This window comes from Aphidius gifuensis, linkage group LG1 (assembly GCF_014905175.1).
Source record: "Aphidius gifuensis isolate YNYX2018 linkage group LG1, ASM1490517v1, whole genome shotgun sequence".
NCBI classification, from domain to species: Eukaryota; Metazoa; Arthropoda; class Insecta; order Hymenoptera; family Braconidae; genus Aphidius; species Aphidius gifuensis.
This window is the reverse complement of record NC_057788.1, coordinates 31923169-31949145: the sequence shown is the minus strand read 5'-3', so window position 1 is coordinate 31949145 and position 25977 is coordinate 31923169. Positions and strand designations below refer to the sequence as shown.

Sequence of the window (25977 nt, the reverse complement as noted above, 5' to 3'; positions counted from 1 at the left end):
TATACAATATATATACCTATACCTATTTATTTATTTATTTAAAAAAAAAAAAATTATACATGAATTTTTTTTGCGTGATGTATATATAGCAGCTATATGGAAAAAAAAAAAAAAAAATGTCATAAAACTGTGTGTACATTTGAAAAATATATATGTAAAATTTTTAACAAGCACACATTGATATAATTTAAACCCCGCCTATTTTATATCCCCACCAAATGTTTGTTAATATGATACTGTACTCGCGTTGGTTGTCGTTTCTATATACCTTAACCATGCCGATAAGACGATATGTTGAGGACACGCACTCTATACTCATGTTGGTTCATGCGTGTGAGAATGTGTCTCCTTTTTTACTTCTTCTATTCGTCTCGCGTGTTTCACTGTATCCACCCTTTTTTTTATTTTTTATCATCATTATTATTATCATATTTTTTAAACTGCAATTTTGCATATTTTTTTCAAAATACGCAAGAGACTTTTGTGACTATCACTGTTGCAGTTTGCTGTAATGATTATCTTGCAAATTTTTGAATATTAAATTTAAATTGATTATTTTGGATTTTTTAGTTTTCTATATTTCATTGAATATGTCACGAAGCTAATGGATTAATTTTATTTTTTATTATTTAAATTAAAATGAGAGATTCAAAAGTATATATGCTTGGCTTTTTTTTATAAAATGTGTGAAATTTGTTGAAACTTGCAGCAGAGTTTCACTTGATTTCGCATGTATCTGCGTTTTATCAGTGCACACTGTTGTTGTTTGCTTATTTATTTTTTTATTTATTTTTTTTTTTCGTTAATTTATATCATTTTACCTTAACGAAGTTGCCGATGAGTAGCCCCCGCGGCGACCAGAGAATCGCGAGGATGGAAGCAGCGCATTCGCATTTTTTATTTTTTATTTTTTATATTTATATGTACAGAGGAATTTCGCTTTGCGGCCGGATATACATATATATTGAATATGTGCGTGCGCTTTGACGATTCGAGATCGAGATCATTTTCCAACTTTGCTGAGTATGTGATAGCAATTTTCTAAAAAGTGTCGATTGAACGCGATAGAAAAGTCAAGAGATATCTCGTAAATTGATGGACAAAAAAAAATAACTTAAAAAGAAAGATTTTTATATATACACGTATAGAATATAATAATGTTTTAACGAGTATTTGATCAACTATATATATATTAATTGGTTCGATGACATTTATCATCAAACTTTATGTCTTTCTAATTTTTTTTTTTTTTTGCAATAATTTTCTAATATACTTTATCGAAAAATATGATGCGTTAAAAGGTCACGAATAAAATATTATTATGCAAATTTAAATTATAAAATGAAAGGTGCAAGAATATATCAAAAAGGGTGGGAATAAAAAAAAATAATATAATAATCAAATCAGGTAACTTGCCGACGTCTTTGTATATTTATTTATCGATGAAAGGTGTCGCTGCGATACTACATTTTCGGCAAAATTAAAGGGTTGAATAAAATATTTGAATTTAAAAAAGCACTTTATACATTTTTTTTTTTTTTTTTCGAAAATCTCATTTGATGAGGTCAAATATTTTCTGTATAAAAATAAAATTAAAAAAAAAAAATCTAACGGAGTTAGGAATATAAAAAAAAATAAAAAATAAAAAATAAATAGCCAACGACCGCAAGTTATGTCGTGGTTGCAGCCATTTTCCCCTTTCCACTAATTTTTTATCATCGCTTCTGTGGAAGTAATTTTTATTTTATTTTCTTTTATATATATATTTATTTTTTTCCAAAGTGAATCTCGCCATCAGCAGCAGCAACCACTAGGTATATATAATACGTGCTTCAACTTAACTCACTTGAATGAAAATAAAAAATAAAATAAAAAATTATATAATACATATATGTGAATTGCATGTGTATGGATATGTCTCTTGGTTGAGTTTATTAAATTTAAAATCTTCAGTACGCCATTTGGTACAGAGAGAAAATAAAATGATTTATTTATGAGGCGTATCCACCGACTCTCGATCGGTTGGTTGGCGCGCTCGTTCACTTGGGTGCCGCAACCGAATTTCACTCTGCACTGGGGATAATTATCTCAAATATAACTGAGAATCATTCAAGGTAAAAAATAATTATAAATAAATAACATCACATTCGCTCATGGACAATAATACATAAAGGCCAATTTTTTAAATGTTTTTTTTTTCCTCCCTATATAACGACAATAATTATAATTATCATTCAATATATTTATATTTAAAATTAAAAATATAGGTATATAATATTTTCAATTTGATAATTTTTTTGAAAATATATAATAAAATTGTAGCAATGAGTTTAATGCAATTTTCGATGGTCATCGAATATAAATTTAATAATAAATACTGAATACTGGACCACGCCCTGTCTCCGTTCTCCGCGTTGAGTTTGCCGTTCATGGACCCCGACGGTCTCTTCACCCGTTTGTGTCTTGTCTCTTTGCCTTCATAAAACATATATATATATTTATTTTAACTTTGTGCACTCACGCAGACACGCACATGACAAATAGCTAAGGCTAGTATATATATATTGCCTAGCCAGATTATACATGCTACCATACACTTCCTTTTCTCCTCGGATCATACTTGATGGCGTACATTTAAATTTTTTTTTAATATTAAAAAAAAAATAAACCAATAAATAAATGAATAAAAATAATATTCATTTTCCATTTTAATTAAAGTTAGATTTTTTTTTTTTTTCATGCATAAATTAATTTATAAAGATTGATCGATTTTTGTATAGGTAAAAAATATATTTATACAAAAAAAATTGAATTTATTAAAAATTTTAAAATTTAAATTTTCCGCAATATAATTTCTACTATGTGTATAAAAAAAAAAAAAAAGAAAAAAGTAGTTTGATTTCTTTTCTTTCGTATTACTTGTAAACGCGATGCGGAATTTAATTTAATTTGATGATTTTTATGGATATAATTAGCGGTTGTTTGTTTTTTTTTTTCAGCTAATATATTTCTTACACATGAAATCTTTATTAAAAAAATAGAACACCCTGTATATTAAATTTTATATATATACATAGATAGTTTAATCCCCGGAGGCATCGATCTACTTCTCTTATGTGAGATCACCAGGATGCCACAATAGCCAATCCCAAGAAATGCACGCTTTTCCACGTCTCTCTAAATAAATCTAGCGACAAATAGACACCAACTTTCCACAATATATACTTAATCGTGATGAAAAAAAAAAATAAATAGTAAATAAAAGTAAAAAAACTCTGTAAATACCCATCAGAAATTTAGAAAAAAAAAAAAAAAATACTTCAAAAGACATAAATAAATAAATAAAAAGAAGCAGATTTACAATAAAAAAAAAAGGATTTTATATTATTTTTCTACTACACGAAAATGGAGACTCGAGTATTGTATCGAGTGACTCGGTGGCATATACAAGACACAGACAACAAGCCTCGCTAATTCAGTACCAATTGTCCTGAGTCGAAAGAAAAAGAAAAAAAAAAAAAATCATATATATACACCTAAATGAATATAATGAAAAAAAAATAAATAAATAAATAACGAAGAGAGCGAAGTGGCACTTTTTTTTATTTCTTTTTTTTTTTTTCTACTTTTTCTTAACCGCCCTCTTGAAGCTAAGAAAAGGTAAACGAGGAGTATAGAAACGTGATACGACAGTCACTTACATCCGGCTGGTCTAACCTCGGTGTCAACGTACATTTGTATATACAGATTCATATATGCGTACATATAGTACATACACGCATTTAAATATACCTATTCCATACACCCATTTTATTCAGATCACAATGAGAAATATAAATTAAAAAAAATATACTTGTATTATTATATCAAATGAAATTTCATCAGAGCTAAAATTCCTCTAAATCCAGGTGTTTTTAAAGGGAAAAAAGTATTATAAATTCATCAGTCGCGATGTATTATTTGAATTCAAAATGAAAATTTAATTTTTTTAAAATTTACAAATAAATAATAAATATATTTATTTCAAGGCAATATATAAATATATTTATTTGCACTTAAAATTCAGTGCATATAATGCAGCAAATGCATTATCAAGAAGTGTCTGAGATATTTCATCGAAGCTTTCACCCATGAAGCCAGACATGCTCTCGGCTGCTGTAACTCTCTCTCTTTCTCTCTCTTTATCTTTCATCATTAAAGCCATACATAAAAATTTTGTAAAAAAATTAAATGAACTACATATTGATATATGATTTTTGAGTGCAATTTAAATAATTACATATTTTAATAATATATTTTGTTTTTAATCATAGAATTATTAAAAATATTATCAAGTGATTTGCTTGAAGAAAAAAAATTGAAAAAAGAATTATTATCATTCAAAGTAGAACAAGTTATATGAAAAAAAAAAAAAAAAAAAGAATATATTTATAAAATTTGTATACCAAGATTTTTCATTCATTCATAACATGTTGTTTCGATGCGGCAATGTAGAATATATATATAAAAATAAAAAATAAAAAAAACAAATTACCTAGTTGCGTTTAAAGTATCGCGCAAAATGTTGATGTATATGTATATGCACGAATACGTTTATTGGTGTACATATATATATATAATTCTTGAGGGGGTTTTAGGTTAGTCAATGGGCATGTCTGAGACCAGTGAGATTGCCGTCGGCGCATATATACAACAAGATTGCCGTGGTGGTATATAAGCAAAGCAAACGACCTTCCGTGGAATCTGGACAACCTGTCTACCCGGCCCCGCTGTACAACAAATACACAACCCAGGAGTGTTCCGACTTTGCCTTCGTATATAACAAACTTGCAAAGACATCAAGTCATCCTTTTATTTTCCCGTTTCTTTTATCAACATTTGACACACTGTGTGTTTAATTTCATATTTTTTATTTTTTTTTTTCGCATATATATACTTTTTATCGTTTTTTCTTTTTTTTTTACATATGACTTGATGTATACACAGTGTTTTTTTTTTTTTTTAAATACATATACAAGTTTGCGACTTCAATTATTATCATTTATGTATTTTATATTTATAAAAATTGATTGATGCTTTTGAAAATATTTTATACTTGCCGAGTTGCCGACGGCGGCGAGTTTAACATCGACTTGTACTACTTAAAATTGACACTAGGACATTTGGGGTAGAAGTTACGTTTTAGAAGAAATTTTAACAATGAAAATTATTTAATATATTTGTTTTTTTTTTTTTTTTTCAATAAATTAGCATACTATTATTATTTTATCAGTTTGAAAATTTAAATTATATAGTTCCCCCTTTGCATTTGTATATAAGTGCATTTATATAAAGTTAGGAGCTGGGAGAGAGCTTTTAAGATGGTTTAGTGATTTCAACTGATTTTATATTATATTCAAAGTGGAAACACATAAACACTGTAATAAAAACATAATTATTATAATGATGATAGATAAATCAATATAATATATTTATTTAAAATCAGATAAATTTTATGATTATCAAAATGTCATTGAAAATTATCATAAAAAATTATTTTTCATATTTTAATATTGTCAATTATTAATTATTATGATGATTTATATTTTTGTTGATATTCTTCAATTATTGACTGAATTTTATTATTTTTTATTCGGAAGTTTGAATATGCTAAACATTAATTTAAAAAAAAAAAAAAAAAAAAACACACATACCAAGATGACTCTGTATCCTATTTGTTATTTTTATTAAAAAAAAAAATAAATAACAATAATAGTATTAAGTAAATAAATAAATATTATTTTTGATTTTATTTAATTTTAAATAGCATACCATTTGTGGTATCATGACGATGATGATAAAAAAAAAAGAAAAAAAAATGTATATATTTAAAAGGTTCCAAACTATATAATGCCCATCAGCATCATTTCTATTTTCAGTGTTGGCTATGAATCACCTGTGATTGGGTTGCTGTTTGTATAAACACTGTCTCACTATATGCATTAATGTCTCTCATCGTTTTTAAAAACATGTATAAAAAATTATATATCTTATATATAAATTATACATTAATCTTTTATTTATTTATTTATTTATTTTGAATATTCAAGCCCTAGACATTTCATTCATCACCAAGGCCAGCAAAATCATAATTATTGAATTGTTAATTAATTTAATAAATTAAACGAAATAAATAATTTTGTTTAAAATAAAAAAAAAATAGCTAATGAGAGATTTAAAAATTCAACCCCAAAAGGAAAAATGAAAAAAGACGCAAGTGATATATTCGTGCGAGCAAGACAAACACAAAGGGCAGAAAAAAAAGTAAAAAAAAAGGGTAAAAAGAAAAAGAAGAAATAAAAAAATAACGATGGACCCGAGGGGAATTAAAAGTACCAAGAGAAGGGTTTTGAAAAAAAAATAAAAATATATATTTGGGAAAGGGGTGAGTGGAGGGGCAAGGCGGTCAAGGATATTTTTATATATAAAAAAAATGGAAAAAATAAATATCATGTATGGGTGAGTAGAGAGGAGATGATGAAGAGGAAAAAAAAAAAAAAAAAAAAAAAAAAGAGATGAATTAAAGGAGAGGGTTAAAGTCGAGACCTCTATCAAAAGTGAGACGAAAGGGGATCGCATTTTTCCACATACATATATATATCTATATATATATGAGCGACTTGAACGACTGGACTTTGCCGTCCAGCCCAAAGACGGCCATCTTGTTTGAACGGTCCTACCACCTATATCTTTCAATTCTCTTTCTTCCCACCCACCCTCTAACCCCCTTCACAAACCCCCTTCGTCCATTCGCCGCGCGCGAAACACTGTGCGTGGGTGTTTATCTCTTTTATTTCCCCCTCTCATTATACAGTATATATATTTATTTAAAAAAAAAAAAAACAAATTATTTATACCCTATTTTTATATATTAAAATATATATTTTATTTTTTAAATTTAAATAGTAGTATAGTAGTATAATATTTCAATTAAAAGTATATAATAAAAATATAATTTATATAATGATGATGATGATGATATAATTTGAAATTAAAAATCACATCTATTGTTATAAAAATAATTAATTATAGTAATTATACTTTTATCAATTATTAAATTATATATTTTCTCGAAATTACTTTTATATGCGCGACAGATAATAATTCAAAAGAAATATTAAATAATGTGTATATTTTTAATATTAATATTTTCGTGGTATATTGTTTATTATTATTTTTATTATTAACAAATTAAAGAGAATTTTTGATATAGCTGCATGTAGGCGACATCATGGAGGCTTGATGCAGTCATGCAATCGAGAATAAATCGACTTGTGGAATATACTTATATATATTTGCAAATAAAAGGTGCACGTAAGATTTTGAAAAAAAATATATTGAGAGAGAGAAAGAGAGAGAAAACAACACCAGCAAGTTGTGTATACCCAACGATTATCGTATATCGGAACATAATAATAAGCCACAGTCACGGTAGCCAGTATATAGATATATACATGTACATAATATTTCGTCTTTTTTAAAATTACTCTGAAGGATATTGTGAATAAATACCCTCGCATTTATATGGGACATGCGTGCCAGCAATTTTGCAAAAACGGTAGCCGGGGTAAATATCATTTATTTTTTTATATTTTATTTTTTAAACATATAAATATATAACGAAAAATAATATAATAATTTGTTTTTTTTAATTATATCCAAAAAGATCGATTGAATTTTATATATTTATACATCGCAAGGTCATATCGAAATTAACCATATAATAATAAAATTTGAATTTAAATATAATAAAAAATGATCTGATAATTTTTTTTTTTTTTTCATTAGATGATTAATATTGGTATTATAATTAATAATAATAAATAATTTTCAAGGTGATAAATGTCATTTTTAAGAATATTTTTTCTCGAATAAATAATAAAAATAAAAAAATCATATCCCATAAAAAAATTAAAGAAAAAAAAAAAAAAAAAGTATTGAAAATTACAAGATAAAATTATGGAAAAAAAATTTTTTTAATCATGCAAGTTTCCTGTGTCGGATTCATTCACGAGAGGACTATTATCACGACGGTGCGAAAATTATATGTTTTCCCCTATACACTCCACTCTATGCATGGTGAATGAGCCATTTAATATTTATACAGAATATGTATATTCAAATTTACCTACTAATAAAAAAAATATCATTCAAGTATATTTATAAACGATAACATCATTAAATAATATTTTCAGTAAAATAACTACAATAATTTTCGATAAAATACATAATATTATTTCCTGTAATTCTATGAATATATAAATATTTGAATTACATTTAAATATACACGTCTAAATTACTAATTTCATATATATATATAAATAAATTAATAAAAAGTTTAAGCTTTTTGATATCGTTGAATTTTTAAGACGTCAAAGAATAAATTTCAGAAAAAAAATTATAAAAAAAACCAAGACACATTTATATACTAAAGGCAATTTTTATTTTGCCATGTATATTGTCTGTGTGTGTGTCGAAAATCGCGAAATAACTGCGTGATATGTATTCATATATATATAAAAGATTCCAAGGAGCTTTGGCCAGTGAACGCACAGTGAAAGGGAACGTGAATTTTCGAGGTATCTTTTAGACAAGCCACACAAGATCTTATGTTGCTCAAAGCATTCCCCCCTTGTATTTTTATTTTTTTTGAAAAAGAAAAAAAAACACTCTTGCTTCATCATCCCTTCATCATATTTATATGAATATCCAACTTCAGACTTCGTTGCCAAAACTTTCATAACACAATTTTTATTTCAGTCGAATCTCTTTCTCTTCTCAGCTCTGTCCCCCTCAGGCCCCCTTCATTAAGTACCCAGATATATTTTTTTTTCAACTTGTCTGTATATATATAAACTCAAATAAAATTCTACCTTAATCGTAAGAAAAAAATTCAAATTCATATATACATATGAAAATAACCCGAAATTTGTATAAATATACTTATATCTCTTTTTTTAAAAAAAAATTTTTTCTACTCTTCACATTATTATTATTATTATTATTATTTGTAAAATCATTAAATTTGAAGTTTTATCTTATTCACAGTGTGAAAAGAAACCAACAGAAATATATAGAAATAAAAAAAAAAAAATTCCAAACAGGGGAAGAAGAAAAATAAGATAAAATAAAAAAATAAAAAAAAAATTAAGAAGGTATTATAGTACAAAAAAAAAAAAAAAGGAAAGATCATTTGATAAGCAATGTAGGATGTAGCAGCTAATTTTATTTTTTTATATCGTCGCACTACAGCATTGAATGATGATAATAATAATAATAAAAATAAAAAATTAAGAAGCAATGAAATAAATATAAAAAAGAAACAAGACAAAATTTTTTTTTACTTTAATTTATTTATTTAGTTGTTGTTGTTATTTATTTAAAAAGAAAAATATATAAATGGAATTTTTTTTTTTTTTTTTTAATTAAGCCAATCATTAATGCGTGTAGACCAATTAAATGACAAACTTATGGATATTTTATTGTTTAAACAACAGTATCCACAGTCAAATCAATTATTTAAAAATGGCCAGTTGAAAAAAATGAAATGGAATTCAAATAAAAAGACTAAAATTCGTAAAAATAATAATAATAATAATAAAATGAGATGCAGTTGTTGTTTTCGAGTATTTTGCCTCAAGGTTTCATCTTGGATAGGACGATATATTAAAGTGTGTTTGTTGTTGCATCTTGGAACCGATTAATTTATTTTATTTATCATATAGACTGAGATGGTTTATAATAATAAATATTCAAGGGACACTTGATGCAGTTATTAAAAATATGATGGTGATGATGATGATAAATAAAAATATTGAATTGTCATAAAATGATTATTCAAAAGTTGAATGTTTATAATGTTGGAAAAGATAAACAGGTTTAAAAAAAAAAAAATAATGATAATCAAAAAACTTACCCAACACGAAGTGAACCAGATGGTCCAGTAGTTAAACCAAGAGCAGTACCAGTAGCTTGATCAGCAGCAACGAGTTCTGACAATACAAGAACAGTAGTTGTTGTATTAACTGGTACAGATGTAACACCTTGAACAGCAACTGAACGTGGTATATCATCATCATGTTGCAGTTGAAGTTGTGGATAGTGATGAAGATGTATAGTTGTTGGTGATGTTGTCTGTTGATGATTACGGTTTGTTATAATCATATTATTTTGTGTTGTATTATCATCTTGTGGTGTTGATGGTGGTGATGGTGATGGTGGTGGTGGTGGATATTCAACAACTTGTACTCTATCAGCTTCACTTTCATATATTATTTCTTTATCATGTGTATACATGACAGTTTTTTGTCCATCATTATATATTAAATCAATCATTTTGTGTCCCATGTGATTTTGTGATGGACTACTATCTGGACTAACACGATCATCATGATCATCATGATCGTGATGATGATGTTGTTGTTGTTGTTGTTGTTGGTGATGATGATGATGGTGTTGTTGATGATGGTGCTGTTGTTGTTCATCATCTTGATGATGATTATTGTGTTGTTGTTGTTGTTGATGATGATGATGAATACGATTGGTATGTTGTTGTTGATGATGATTGTGCTGCTGCTGCTGATGATGATGATGATTATTATATTTTTGATGTAATGCATGTTCTTCTTGTAAATCAATGACACTTACTGGTTGCATTGTTGCAAGCAATACTTGCTCATTATCATTTTGATTATGACTGCTCATACACGAGGAAGCCGGTGATATTGGCCCCTCTTGCACCTATCATCATCATCATCATTATAAAATCAAAAGAAAAAAAAATACATTTATAAAGATATTTTATTTTTTAATTTTGCATATGAAAAAAAAAAAAGAATATTAATAATAATCATTTAATAAATCTTGATAAATAATTAACATTCTTTAATTCATATGACATATAATAATGACGTAATTTTATAATTTTTTTTTTTTTTTTTTCATTAATTTATATTTATTAATAAATGCTAATGCGTCGATGATGTCTTGAGTGAAAATAACACATTGATAAAATTGACTTGAAATCGTTGAATATAGAATTATTAATAAAAAAATATAAATAATAATGAAAAAATAAAAAAATCAGGGAATCAAGCCGACATACTGTCAGGCACTTCTTCATAATAATTAATCGACTTGCCTCAACGATACGTAACTTGAAAAATAAATTCTTTTAATAATCGCCAAGTTCTTGATCAAAAAGATAAGATGTTAAGTACCCCCCTCATGTATACACACACACACACACACACACATACAAACACACAGCAAGTATTTCAGATGTCTTGTTGCTGATCATTTCATATTATTATTTATTTTTTATATTTTTTTCCTCATCTTTTTCTTCATCATATAGCTATACCCAACATCTTAATTTTTTTTTTTTTTTTCTCTATATCTAGCTCATTTTTTAATGTTTTTTATTTATACTTATTTATTTTTTTCATCACGTTTAAAAAAATATTATTCAATAAAAAATAACGAGACAGTGCAATTAACATATTGAACATTACAAATGATTAATGAAGATTATTTGAATTTAAAAAATATAAATAATAATATGATAAAAAATTCATGATGATAATTAGTATGATTATTATTAAAAAACGTACCGGTGACATGGCCTCCTGCATGTGAATTGCTGTTGAATCGTTATCCTCTGTGCAAATTGACATCTTTGTTTTGTTATTTATTTATTAATAATAAACAATTGTTTTATTGATTATTCAATTAAATTTCTTCAAATGCCACAAAGTCTTGAGTCAATTATTATTATTATTATTATTATTATCATTAAAAATTAATTGTAAAAATTTTTATCACAGCTTGCTGATGTTATGGCACATTTGAGAGGCATCAAAAAGTTTGAGTCTTTTATCTGTTGACAAAAAAAAAAGAAAACAAAATATAATCAATACAATCAATATAAACAAAATGATGATTAATTTTGGAGATAAATTTTACCAAGTGTTGAATTTAGGGTTAATACATGTGGGTAACGAAGCAGCTGTTGGATGTTGATTTTGGAGTAAGTTAAAATACAACAACAATCTTGTTTTGTGTATTTGATGTTGGCAAACAAATGCGGAAGTATATGGATATAATAATAATAAAAAAAACAACAAGTTTAATTTTAAAAAAAAAAAAGAGTTTGTATGTCTGATGGTGGAGGTAAAAGACAGAGGATGAATCAGGTTCAGCCGGTCTAACCTGATTCCTCAAAGGACCCACCACCTCCGTTTGTATTTCAAGTAGCCAAACGCCCTCACGAGATTCTTCACTTTGCTTCACTCATTGAGCTGTTTATTTCTTGGTCAGTACAAATTAACAAATATTTAAACAACAATAACAACACGAGTTTTTCTTGAAAAACGAAAAAACAAAATCAATCACATTTTTAACAATATATAAATGAATCAACATTTATTTTCAAACACTTGTTGAGAATACTCAACAAAGACCAACAACTGTCAATATTAATTGTGTCAATGATTTTATAAATAATTAATGATTATATATATTTATTATTATAATAACTTTAAATGAATTTATCAGTTAATTTTTGAGTCAAGTTTGAGTGAGGTTAGGAGTGATGTTGTGTGTATTTGTTGCTCCATGGATAAATAAATTTCAATAGAGGTGAAAATATATAATATTTTTCAGGGGTTTATTTTAAAAAGAATCATCCAGGTGCGTGCGACTACCTGCTAATCCACCTGATGCGACTATGACCCGGTATAAACTATTGTCAGACGAGTTATATACCTGTCGTTTTTTTTTTTTTTTTTTTTTTTTCCTTCATTTCGATACTCACACACATGCACACACAACAATGTCAAAGTCAAAAATTGAAAGAAAATACACATAATACCTACATGCATTGAAGGAAATGAGAAAAAAAAAATATTCAAGTTTATTTTTCTCACGGTTAATATTTGATTTTTTTTTTTCTTTTAATTTCTCAAATTTTAAAATTGTGCAATACTTACGTGGTGCTTGTTGGCACATTTGGTGTCTTCGATTGGTGAGCGTCGCGCAACGGCATCATTTTGCCAAAAATATAAAATATATATATTATTTAATCAACACTTTTTAACATGCAACTTTTTAATTTATTTATGTATGGAAATTTTTATGTTTTTTAAAAAGTTTAAAAAATTATTATAAAAGTGTGCAAGTTAATAGCTTTATTTTTTTTTCTTCGCTCTTTTGGAGTAAATAATTATTTATTATGAAAAATTAAGGTAAAAAAAAAAAAAAAAAAAAACTACAAACTACCGTAAATTAATATTTATTTCCGGCTCACATTTCAGCGATTATTGTCACCAATTATTAATCACCCTTAATATTTATTTGCCACTGTTCACTGTTTTTTTTTTTTTTCGTCAAATGAGTAAACGTCAAAAAATAAATAAACAAATATTGTTTATTATTTATTATTTATTTTGACCAATAAAATAGCGCAATTTATCATTTAAATTATATTTTTTCATTCACAAATTCACAAATGTTTATAATTTTTTTTAAAATAAACACAAGGCAAGTTTTTTTTTTTTTTCAATCACTTACACGATATACCACAATAATCATAAACAATATGACAAATTAGAAATTAAAAAAAGTAATTACTCAACCAATAATAGACATTTAAAATGTGTTAAAAAATTTCCACTCCGAATTTTGAAAAATAATCTTCAACAAATGTATAAATATTTGTGATAAAAAAAAACCAAAACACTTTTTAAATTAAAAAATCTAAAATATATAAAATAATAATTAAAAAAAAACAATTATTATATAAAAAATTAATAAATATATATATAAAAAAAAACGTTTTTCTTGTTAAAAATATTTATTTTGTATATTTTTAAGAAGGAAGAAGCGAAACCTCGTCGCGCGCACCTCAGAGTTCTCTTCTCATCGGGATAGACAACATGGCCGCCTTTCCAGCATCCAAGCTCACCTTTTTCCCCCTCTCTTCTTGGTGGATAACCAACTCTCAATGTCCTCACTGTGTCTCTCATATACAATATATATTCTCTTTTAATTCCTCTTCATCTTATTCTTTATCCTCCTCCTCCTCCTCCTCTCTCTCTTGTTTATTTTTTTTATTTTTATTTTTTCATCTCCAAAACTCTATCTCACTTTTTAGCTTTTTAGCCATGCCACACCAATGCCAATTATCAGACTATCTCATTTTAACAATACGCCTACTCACCAATAACTCTGTCTTTTTTTTTTTTTTTCATTGCATTCACACACGAGGTACAAAAAAAAACAACAAATACATGTAAAAAAAACTTATATTACTCCAATATCAATACATGCATGTGACTATATACTCCAATAAATAAATAAATAAATAAATAAATAAATAAATGAATATGTATAGCTATACGCGTATATGTATTAAATACATTTATTGATACACCTTAAAATCACCTCCCACCAAATAATATATATAAGATTATCCTTGTCTAACTTAACATGTCCAATACACACTCCCACCATTAAATAAAAACCACACATATATATATATAGATATATCGAAAGAATATTGTAAACGGTCAGCCGCGAGCTAAGAGAATATATTTTTTTTATTTTATTTTTTTACTCAGGTAGCCCATCAGAGTTTAGCCCCTCTGTATATATAAAACCAAAACCATAAGACGCAATGATGATGATGATGATCAAGAAGAAGAAGAAGAAGAAGAAGAGGAAGATAATAAAAATAATCAAATATAAAAATGTACAAGAGTAAGAAAGATGAAATACATTATTGTGGGTGAAAAAAAAATAAAATAAAATAAAAAAAAATTACGAAAGAGAGAGAGATAAATGTTGAGATATTTTTTGGTGGGGAGAAAGTTTTTTGGGAGGGTTGTGTTGGAGAGTATATTGCTGGATCCTGTGGAATTTTTATCTTTTTTTTTTTTTACCTTGGCAACGATTTATCCTTCTTGCACTTGATACAGGATAAATTTGTGGTGGTGGTGGGGGGAGAGAAGAAGCAAAGCTAGGTTCAAGATAAAGGATAACAAAAATATATATTGAGAAGATGATAGAAATTATTTTGATGATAAAGAAAATAAAAAGAGATGATAAACAGAGAAAGACTGAGTGCGTGAAGGCTAAAGTTCCTCATGATGGACCACTTTCACAAGCTTGATCTTTAATGAATTTTTATATTCGATGCTAAAGTGGATTTTTTCATGGTCAGTTTTTATTTATTTAATATTTTTCATTTTGACATATTGTTTGATGTATTTTCCAATGTGTTGACAATTAAACAAATCAATTTTTCATTAATAATAATATTTTTATTTCGTTTAAATATGAAAGATTCAACAAAAAAAATAAATTAAGGATACATGCGAGATTGAGGGTGATGGGAAGAAAGGAGTGGCAAAGAGAAAAGAGGACTTGTGAAAAATGAGCATCCAGTAAAGATTATTATAATAATAATAATAATAAATAAATTTGAAAATAAAAAAATATAAATATATTTGTGGCCTAATGCGTTTTGCACGAAGCAAAAGATATAAAGGATAATCACCGAAAAAATATGAAAAAAAAAAAAGACATTGATCTGCTGTGTGAAAAATAATTTATTAAATTATTTCAAAAAAAAATTTACTGTTTAACAATATTACACTTAATTTTTTAAATCATAAAAAAAAAAAAAATTAATCCTTGGTTTTTTTTGGGATATAGATTAATTTTAATTTTATTCTTTGAAATTTTATTTATCTATTGTATGAATCATCGTTGAGCTTGTAGGTGTTTTTTTTTTTGACTATTAATTTTTTTTTTTTTTTTTTTTTGAGTTATTCAATCACGTCATCAGTTGATTTGAATATCTGTTAAATTATTCTAATATTTTAATAAATATAATATTTTTTAAAATACATGAAAATTAAATGTGCTATTATATATAAAATCAAATACAGAATTGAATTTTATTTTATACGTGAATATAAGAGCTCAATGCACATTGCCTACCCGTTCATTGGACTCTCTGACTTTTTCGGGATCCTCACAAAACATTTATGGTTCTCAACCAGTATACATTTTTGGCTCTTTCATTTGCTCCAACTATCTCAACCACCCATAAATTATTTCGAAAAAAATATATCTCTACTTGCAATTATTATTGTTATTGTTGTGTATTGAAATTTGATTGTATCGGTAATTATTATGCTTCGATATCGATATAATAACCTGCGACTCATTGCAAATATTAAAATATATAAAGAATTACGTGTGTATTTCGAGTATCATGTTAAATTAAAAATAAACATATATTATATGCAGATCAAGGATGAATGAAAATAAAAAATTACAAGTTATAACGATGGCGCCCAACGTGTTGCTGCAGCAATGGATTGGTCAAGTATATAATAATACTGCATGGCGCCTCTTGAGCTATAAACAGCATTTAAAAAATTTTATCAATTGCTAAATTGCATGTCGTTTTATCAACAGTGTAATTGTCATTTTTTTCTTTCAAAAAAAGTTTATCAATAATTACTAATTATAATTTTTCTGATTACTACCCTTTCCGGAATATTTTATATTTTTATATATTGTTATTTTAAAAAGCTTGATTTTTTATTTACATATTATTTAAAAAAAATATATTCATCATTTGAATAATTGTTTTTTTTTTTTTTTGTATAAATTATTTAAATTTTTTAGAGTTATATATTAAATTAATTGTTTTATGTACACGGATAGATTTTTTCTTTTTTTTTTACTAAAAAAACACCGCGATTTTTACGATGGCCCACAGCAATCTGGAAACGTGGGGGAAATGTATTAGAATTTGATATGGGCCATAGCAATTTTTCTCGATGAGCGCCGCCTCACGGCAATTTGGACTTTTACCCTTGTACCATAGTAATTTTTAAAATAGCCATATGAAAACGTACAAAGCCAATACTAAATATTGGAAATTGACGATGCAAATTTTAAAGAAGTGAATATTAATATTTAATGAGACAAATCGTAAATTTTACAATGTAGAAAATTAAAAAAAAAATATGTACACTCGAAAAATTTGTTTGAAACATAATAAAAATTAAAATAGGCAATAGCAAATTTTACAATAGTTAAAAATTTTTTACCCCGCACCGCCCCCCCCACAAGCGGGAGGGGGCGGTGCGGGGTAAATACATGGTAACTATAATAGAATAAAAATTAAATAAATACACAGATAACGTTCAGACGATAATTTATTATAGAATAATTTATAATAATAATAATATTTTTACATCCAACTTTTTGGTATAAAAGAAAAACCTTGAGATGTTAAAATTTCTGACGTTATAACTGATGTATACTCAATAATTTTGTGGTGTGGAATAAAACCTAATTCAGTATCATTTGAGTCGATTAATTTATATGCATCAAAGTGTTCATCCTAATAACTTTTTATTTTCTTTGTATTGTTAACTGTATTATTAACTTTTTATCAATCATATTACGGTATTCTATCGGAATATTTTATTTATATTTTTTTTTAAATAAAATTAAAATTTCACTTGTAAATTAAAGAAAATATATTTTTAAAATCCCTTGATAACTTCAATAAAAGTAACACTGGCTGACTTTGAATAAAACACATTACACATTTCGCCGTTAAAATTTATTTCATGTCTGTGCACGTCTGATAGAAAGAATCGATTATCGACAAAGGCAGACGAAGCTAAAAATCATCTGGAATTTCCAATGCGCAGAATAACGGCCGCGCAGTAATTTAATTTTTTTACTATGGCCCATTAGAATTTTCGCTAAGCCCATATTAACATAGGCTTTTGAATACTGCAGTCGGTAACAACGAGCATCGCGGCAAGTAGTAGATAAAGAATTGCTATGGTGCATTGTAATTTTTAGATGGAGACATTCGAATTTTTTTAACATAACTATTGTAAAATCTACAATATGCACAGCAAGTTCGACGCTGTGCTCAAGCAAAAATAAAAACCTATAAAAATTACTATGGTACATTGTAGTATTAGAAAAGAAGCATAATAATTTTTTGAATTTAAATTTGTAAAGATTCCATGTTACGTTGCAGTTTTTATTTTATACAAAGTAAAAAATCGAAATCTCAAATATTGCTATGGTCCGTTGCAATTTTTTAATCACAACATTGTTTTTTTTCGTAATATTTAATGTAAAAATTGTATTAGTTGACCGATGTTTCTTGAATACTGTGGGACCGTAGTGAAATTTCGTGTAAATTTTTTTCCGTGTACATGAATATATTTGATGTGTATAATAAGTCATTGGCATTTACATTTATTTACAATATAGCTTTATAGTCTAAAATAATTTTATTTTTCTCAAAGGTTTTTATGCAACAAATATACCTACTTGATAATTTTATGAAAAATAAATTTTTTTATTACGGTTATAAAATACATTTGAAAATAGGTATATTTTTTTTTCACACGATGAAAAATCCAGCAATATTTGATTTTTGATTTTTAATCTTTTTAGCTATTTTGTATATATAGCAATATATTACATTAAATGTATATCTAAACTGACCCGTTAAAAAAGGGATGGTATATGGGTCGTAAACGGATAAATTCCTTTTTGGTTTTTCGTTTTATTTTTTTTTTTTATTTTTCTCCTCCCCTTGGGCGCATCTTCACATATTATATGTTATACCATCACCATACACAACATCTATAGCTATATAGAAATTGGTGGCTGACGTAGTGGACAACGAATCAAAAAAAAAAAAAAAACGGTTATATCTTGAGAGTTAAAAATATATTTTTGAGCAAGTATTTAGTTGATGTGTGGAACTTTAAGATCAGGGTAAGATACACCTGTGTGAGGAAGGACTTTTTTTATTCTTCAACATATAATAATGCGTATAGGACAAAAAAATAAAAAAATACCTTTTTATATATTTTTCTACCTGCTGAGAGATGGGATGAGGCATCATCATCTCACGCGGGGTTATCCATTTGGAAAAGAGGATTTTCCAAAGTGTGTTGAGCCACAAACATATCTAAAGTAAAAAAAATCTGACTTCTTTTTTTTTTTTTTTTTTTTTTTATAAAGAAATACTTGACGATTATTTCGAGCAGATAAAATAAAAGTTTTTATACCTTTTTTTTTCGGGCAACTTACAAAAAAAAAAAAAAGATTAAAAAATAAATATATTTTAAAAAAATAAAATTATCTTGTTGTTGTTTAAACAAGATGATTAATTAAATGAATATACAATTAATTTTTCATATATACCCTTGATTAATTTAAATATTCAATAATACCAAAATTAATTTAAATATATATATCTAAATTAGTTTTTTTATTTTAATTTATATTTTACAAAATTAATGCTTAAATAAATAGCTGAGCTACCATGCGCATGTAAGATGATTACCTTTAATGGTATTACAAGTATTAAATGCAATTACATAAATTCAATTCTTCTATATGTATATTTATACACGGATATAACACGCAAGCACACCTATATATATATTCAACTGACATAAAATTTAAAAAAAAATATACAACTCGCGCAACGGGGGGATGATATCAATTCGTTTAATTTCGTTTCGCTTGATTTGATTTTTAAGATTCATTAATACAAACTCTCCATGCGTTCAGACACAAATTTAATATATATTATAAAAACTTTCTAGTATATATTTGCGGTAGGTGGCACAAGTCGATAAATCGTCACAAGCACGCGATTAAGACGAAATATTATATCCTGGCTGGCTCTATATACAGCACAATCCAATTGCAATAATAATAATAATAATAATACAAAAAACAACAACAACAATATTGACAATCTAAAATCTAGTTTTATATTATATGCGTAATGTTGCGAATCGAGTAGGTAGCACGCGCGCGCACGCGGCTTTATCGTTTTCTATTTAAAAAAATAATAAAAAAAATACATATCGCTTTAATCGCATTTGAAAAAATGAATAATAAAAAAAATATATATGTAGCAAAACAGAGCGGAAAATATTCATGATATATATACACACACCAGATGAAGTAGAATATTTAAAAAAAAATGATAATTTAAAATATATTTATAAAGATAAATGAGGGGCCTGGAAGCGATTGGATAAAATGAAAAATGACCCAAGTGCAGTATATTTTTTTATTTGAAAAAAAAAAAAAAAATTGTGTTATATAAAAGACATATCCTTGTGTAAGAGCTGCAGAGGATAACCCATCGAATTGACGGAATATATTTTATTTAAAAAATATAACGGCGGCAAATTGTGAGCGTACTGGAGTCTTGTCGCGCGCGGACAGTTTTGTGAGTGCAGCATTTACTTTTTACCCCCCTTGAGCGTATGTACATTAAATATATATGTATACACACACAATATATACTGGTGCAGCATATTGCCATGCGGCGTTATTAATTATGATCAAGCATGCGAGACGATTCCATGGGGCGTCATTTTATTTTTTTATTTTCTCAAGAAATCCCAGCTACCGATCATAACTCGTTCCTGATATCGGCAGGGTGCGTACATTTTATTAATCAAAAAAAAAAATTAAAAAATCCTTTTTTTTTTCCTCAAAGATCCTTTGATGAGGGCGGCATGTAAACACGATTGTTTTTTGAAAATTTTTTAAATATTTTTTGATATAAAAGTTGTTGATTGTAACGACAACAAAGTGTAATATGTTAAATTATGTGTATTATTTTTGTATTTTAAATAAATGCAAATATGTGCTTGTCAGTTGATAATTATAAGAAAAATACACTCAGAGATGAGATGATAAAAGAAAATATAAATTTCAATTTAAAGTCATTATGATTATCATGATATTGTGTCTTGACAAGTGAAAAATAAAAAATAAATAAGAAAATTGATACAGTATATTCATGAGTTTAGGAAAAAATAAAAAATAAATCAAAATAAGGAAAAATAAAAGATAAAAGAATTAAAAAACGACAACAACTGAGGTGTATGTCTCGAAACTATCGACGATAAGCCGTTTTTCTCTCTGGTGTGTCTTATCTGCCGGTAAATCGGCGCCACGCACGGTCACTGCAGTGGAGATCGGTTATGGTGCGCCTTCTGCCCGGAGGAGGTAAATTAGAAAACTCATTCGACGCAATCTCGTCGCGTGTATATATATATATTGGTGAGCATGCAAGTATATAAGCAAAAAAAACATAAATAAATAATATAATAAAAGATCCTTGGAGGCCATCACATATATATAGTGCCAGTTTGAAGTTGAGGATTAAGGGCAAGTAAGATACCAAGGAAATTTAATGCTCGAGACACACAACTTTGAGGATATAACTGATTTTCGAATGACATTATAGATACAAATTTTCGACCAAACAACAACTTGACAGTTTTTGCCTTTTTATAAAATTTAAAAAAATAAATATTATCTTTATTTTTTTTGGGTCCAGTATATTTTTTATTCATTTTTTTTTTTTCCTCCTTCAAAAATTTTTCCTATATAAATATATTCTCACGAAGGATCATTGAGATTTTTTTTTTTTATTTTTTAAATTAATTTGATATCTGTATTTTATTTTAAAGTCATCTTTGATATTTTCAGTAAATTTTATTTTTTCCTTATTTTTTAAGGTATTTATTTATGGTTTTTTATTTGTTCTTTTTTTGCATCTTTTGTTTTTATTGCGGATTTTTATATCCTCCTTGTTGAGAAGTAAATGGAGATCACAAAAAATAAGATTTTTTTTTTTTTTTCATCCAACCACAGAAACAAAATTTAATCGTCAAAAGAAATAAAAATAAAAAAATAACTTTCACAAGTGTCATTAAAGATAGAATTTCGTAGATGGTTATAAATTCGTTGCAAATTTATACTGAATATCTTGCGTAATTTTTAATGATATATAATATTTCCATGGATATAATATTTTTGCATGTTGATGATCAATAAAAATATTTCGATGGTCACAGATTGAAAATAATTTATTTATAAATAAATAAATAATATTAGTTCTAAAAATATTAAGTTGCGAATATATGCAAAAATTAATTGATAATATAATTTCAAATATAATCTTGATACAACACTTTGTTATACATAAATAATAAATATTCAATTTATTTTATCTTGATCAAATGATAATTACAAATACTAATTTATTCAAGTATAAATCTTAACTCTGCTCTGAAATAAAAAACAATTCAATATCTTCAATTAATTAAAAATTTAAGTAGTAAAAATATCAAAGTGCGTATTAATCTGAGAGTTTGTCAGTTGTCCAGTTCTCACCAGAGTTCAAAGGTAAGGGGTGAAGTTAAAACGCATATATATAAAAAATAAATAAATAAATAAATCTATTGAAAAAGAAAAAATAAAAAAAAAATTGTCAAACAAGATAGTAGTCTATTTATGTATATGTATACACACACATGATGGTAAAAAGGAGGAAGAAAAAAATAACAAATCCGCAAGTATAAGGAGGAAGAGCCCACGGGACAGTAGTAACTCACCTGGTCACGTAAAACTGACCACTAGATCCGGTTTAACAAGTTTCCGGATTCCAGGGGTCATCCAAAATAAAAGTATAATATGCGAGAGGTGGTTGTCGATGAGTTGAGGGGGATTTTTATACTATATCCTTGTTGCCCCTTTTAAACTCCATACACTGCACTGTGTGTTGTTGATGATTCTCAAGGGGGTTGAAATTTATCCACACATATATACATATTTGCGATGGTATACATGAAAAAAAAAAGAAGGATAAATTTACAGTGGTCACCCATCAAGACCTGCGTTAATGCCCAGTGGCGATTATAGTCTCCTCCTATTATTTTTTTTCCAAAAAGAGTTTCAACATTTATTTTTCCCAATGGTCCCTAAAATCCGGTTTTCATCAATGAAAAAAAAATAAAGGATACGTCATTCTATATATATACATGTATACACTTATTTATAGAATGGGTAAAAGAGATATTTTAAAAAATAAAAATACGAACATCACCTGCATTTTTCATGTGGCACAATGAAGGTGGTCCTGATGATGGGATCAACAGTTATGGTGCAATTGACCTAGACACCTCTTTTTAAATTTTACTTTTTAAGTATCTTGATGGGGGATGACCATCGTGACCATCTATGATTCAAGGGGGGGTTTAAAATCTTGTTTTTACCTTTATTTTTATTTATCCATTCTCTTGGATATTTTGTGTGATGCTATTGCAAATAATATTTCATATCTATAAGGGTAGCACGATTTTGTTTTCAAACCATGGGAACGAAAACCTGATTTTTTTGATGTTTTTTTAAATGTTATAAGATATTATGCATAAATGATGTGTCCAGTTTTGTACATCTTGTATTTATTATTTTTTTAAATCTATACGAGTAATTGTGTCTTTGAAATTGTCCGTTGGAATATTCACAACAACGCATCAACTATATATGTATACTATATATAGATAACTAAAAAATTAAAAACGGTTAATACCGTTGGATAGGTCAAATATATAAATATTTTTTTTTTGAAACTGGACAGACTGGACAGTGTCATCTTGTGAATCCTGTTTTTTATTTTTCATCATTATTACGCTTCTTTTGTTAATTTAAATATACGCGTCTAACGTTTTTAACCGAAATAAATATGACAAACTGTTTTGCAATTTAAAATAATCATTTTTGAATTGAAATTGACTTGGAGTATTTATTTATTTTAATTAAAAATATATACCAGCTAATAACATACTAAAAATATATTTTTAATTTTTTAAATTATTCAACTGGCAAATATTTATTTATCACTGACTGAAGAAAATTAAAAAATTAAAATATATATATGCAAAAACAAAACTATGCTCCAGCGAAAAAAAAAGCAATGATTTAAAAATTTTCCTCAGCTATTCACTGCGTTATATATATATTTAAAAAGGTGAAAATAGTATTTATCGTGTAAATGTTAACGATGTAGGCGTGTACATTTATTTATAAATATATATAGTTATAAAAAATGCAAGTATCAAGCTATCAAAGTCTATTGAGCATGCTACTGGCTATTTCAAACTGAAATCATTGGTCAGATACGATGACCAATCATCAATTGAAGAAATCACATTTGGCTTGACTTAAAAATTATTTATTTTCTTTATCCTTATGGTTATTTTTTTCTATATATCTTTTTCACGGAATTGAGAAAAACTTGCTTGTCATTACGTATCACAAGTATTTTTATTTTTATCATTATCATTGACGAATTAATGCTAATTAACATTTTAATTATAATTAAGATACGATATTTAAAAAATAAAATAAAAAAAATCATGATAATAAAGAATCTGCTTCCTGTATTAAAGGCAAAATGAAAAAAGATTTATAAAACATTATATCCATGGAATTAATCAAACATATGGAGTATACGATAATTCTAAGCAAAAAAATATATATTCACTTTTTTTATTTTACAATGTTAATGGCAAATAATAATCGTTAATGATTACATCGTTGGGATACATATATGTGTATAGAGTTTATTTTAAAATATATATAATAACATTTCATATCGAGCAAATGAAAGATTCACCTCGAGGGGCGTATTTCATCCTTACAAATGTATTTTTTTTTATTTTACTTTTCGTTACATATATTTTATTTTTTTAAATCGTACATCTACATACATATATACATGTTCATATGTAATTGTAATTGCATTGATTGGTAGTTTACTATATGAAAAAAAAAAAAACAATGTTGCTACCCTATTTCATGCCACTGGTATAGAGCCTGTTATGTACATAGATATTTATTTTTGTTATATATATATTTTTTTTTTCGCGATAGAATATAAATACAAGTTTTCAATGTATTTTTTTTTTTTTTTTCTTCTATCATATGCACTTCTTTCGATACAACAGTTCAACGAATCACCACACGCGCTTCTGCAAGAGTAATATACCTTTTATTTTATTTGTATTTTTTATCTGTAAGTTGGATTGTTACATACACATGTACATAAATAATAATGTATGTTTGTATAAAATGAGTCTAGATAATTCGAATTTTCTTCGCCTACTATGGTCTCCTGTCATCATTGGCGCTGAAGACCGCCACAATTCGATGAATCCAAATCACGTGCCTTGATTTTATATTTATTTATTTAACACACAATACGTTGTATAGTAATATTGACTATTGACATCAACTCTTCGAAGAACAAATACAAAAAACACTAAATATATTGGTCTTTTAATTTTTATTTTCCTGAAATTTTATCATCAATCAACAATAAATAAATAAATATATACTTATTGTTGAATTCCATCACGAATAATCATTTTAAATTAAAATTTTATGTCGCATGGATATTAAATAATTTGAAATAAATTGAAGCTTTTAATAATTCTTCAATAAAAAAAGGATACCTATATACATAAACAAGATTTTTACATTTGTCATCATTATAATATACATCATATTAAATTGATCAAAAAATAAAAAAATAAAATATATATATAATTGCAATTTAATATAACTCAAATGCAAACATATCATTTTTTTTTTTTTAAATACAAAATTTAATTTAGTTGATAAAAAAAATTAAATAATTCATACAAGTTACAAATTATTATTTGAAAAAAAAAAAAAAAACCTATGGGGAATATTAAAAATAAAATCATATAGACATGTAGATCGAATGTATACAAAAAAAAAAAAAAAAAAATACAAGAGGATGGCAATATCAATTTTCTTTTTATTATTTTCCTATATATAGAGTATGATGATGATACTGGCAAAGACAAGCCACTATACAACACAAGATGAGGAAGGCTGTCTCATCGGGAGCATGGTATATAATCGGGGCGTGGCTGCAAAGACGCATTTATTTCATGTCTTCGATGCTGCAACAGCATATATATATTTATATAAATTTTTATCCATTTAAAGTTTGGATGTGCGTGTGTAGCACTT

At 26.5% G+C, this 25977-nt stretch overlaps 1 protein-coding gene across 4 annotated transcripts in view; it reads right to left on the bottom strand.

Moving 5' to 3' along the window:
* LOC122860552 (myb-like protein I) overlaps positions 1-14087 on the bottom strand; it is a 36888-nt gene extending 22801 nt beyond the window's left edge. For 2 of the 4 annotated variants that reach the window (XM_044164409.1, XM_044164408.1), the window contains exons 1-3: positions 13029-14087; positions 11652-11917; positions 9956-10779 (exon numbers count right to left, since the gene is read on the bottom strand). In XM_044164409.1, the coding sequence (XP_044020344.1) occupies positions 9956-10779; positions 11652-11714 (887 nt within the window). In that variant the 5' untranslated portion in view covers positions 11715-11917; positions 13029-14087. Of the gene's footprint in view, positions 1-9955; positions 10780-11651; positions 11918-12003; positions 12769-13028 lie in introns of those variants that run through there. The other 2 variants (XM_044164406.1, XM_044164407.1) reach the window with 2 other exon arrangements.
* Positions 14088-25977: the final 11890 nt, after the last annotated feature.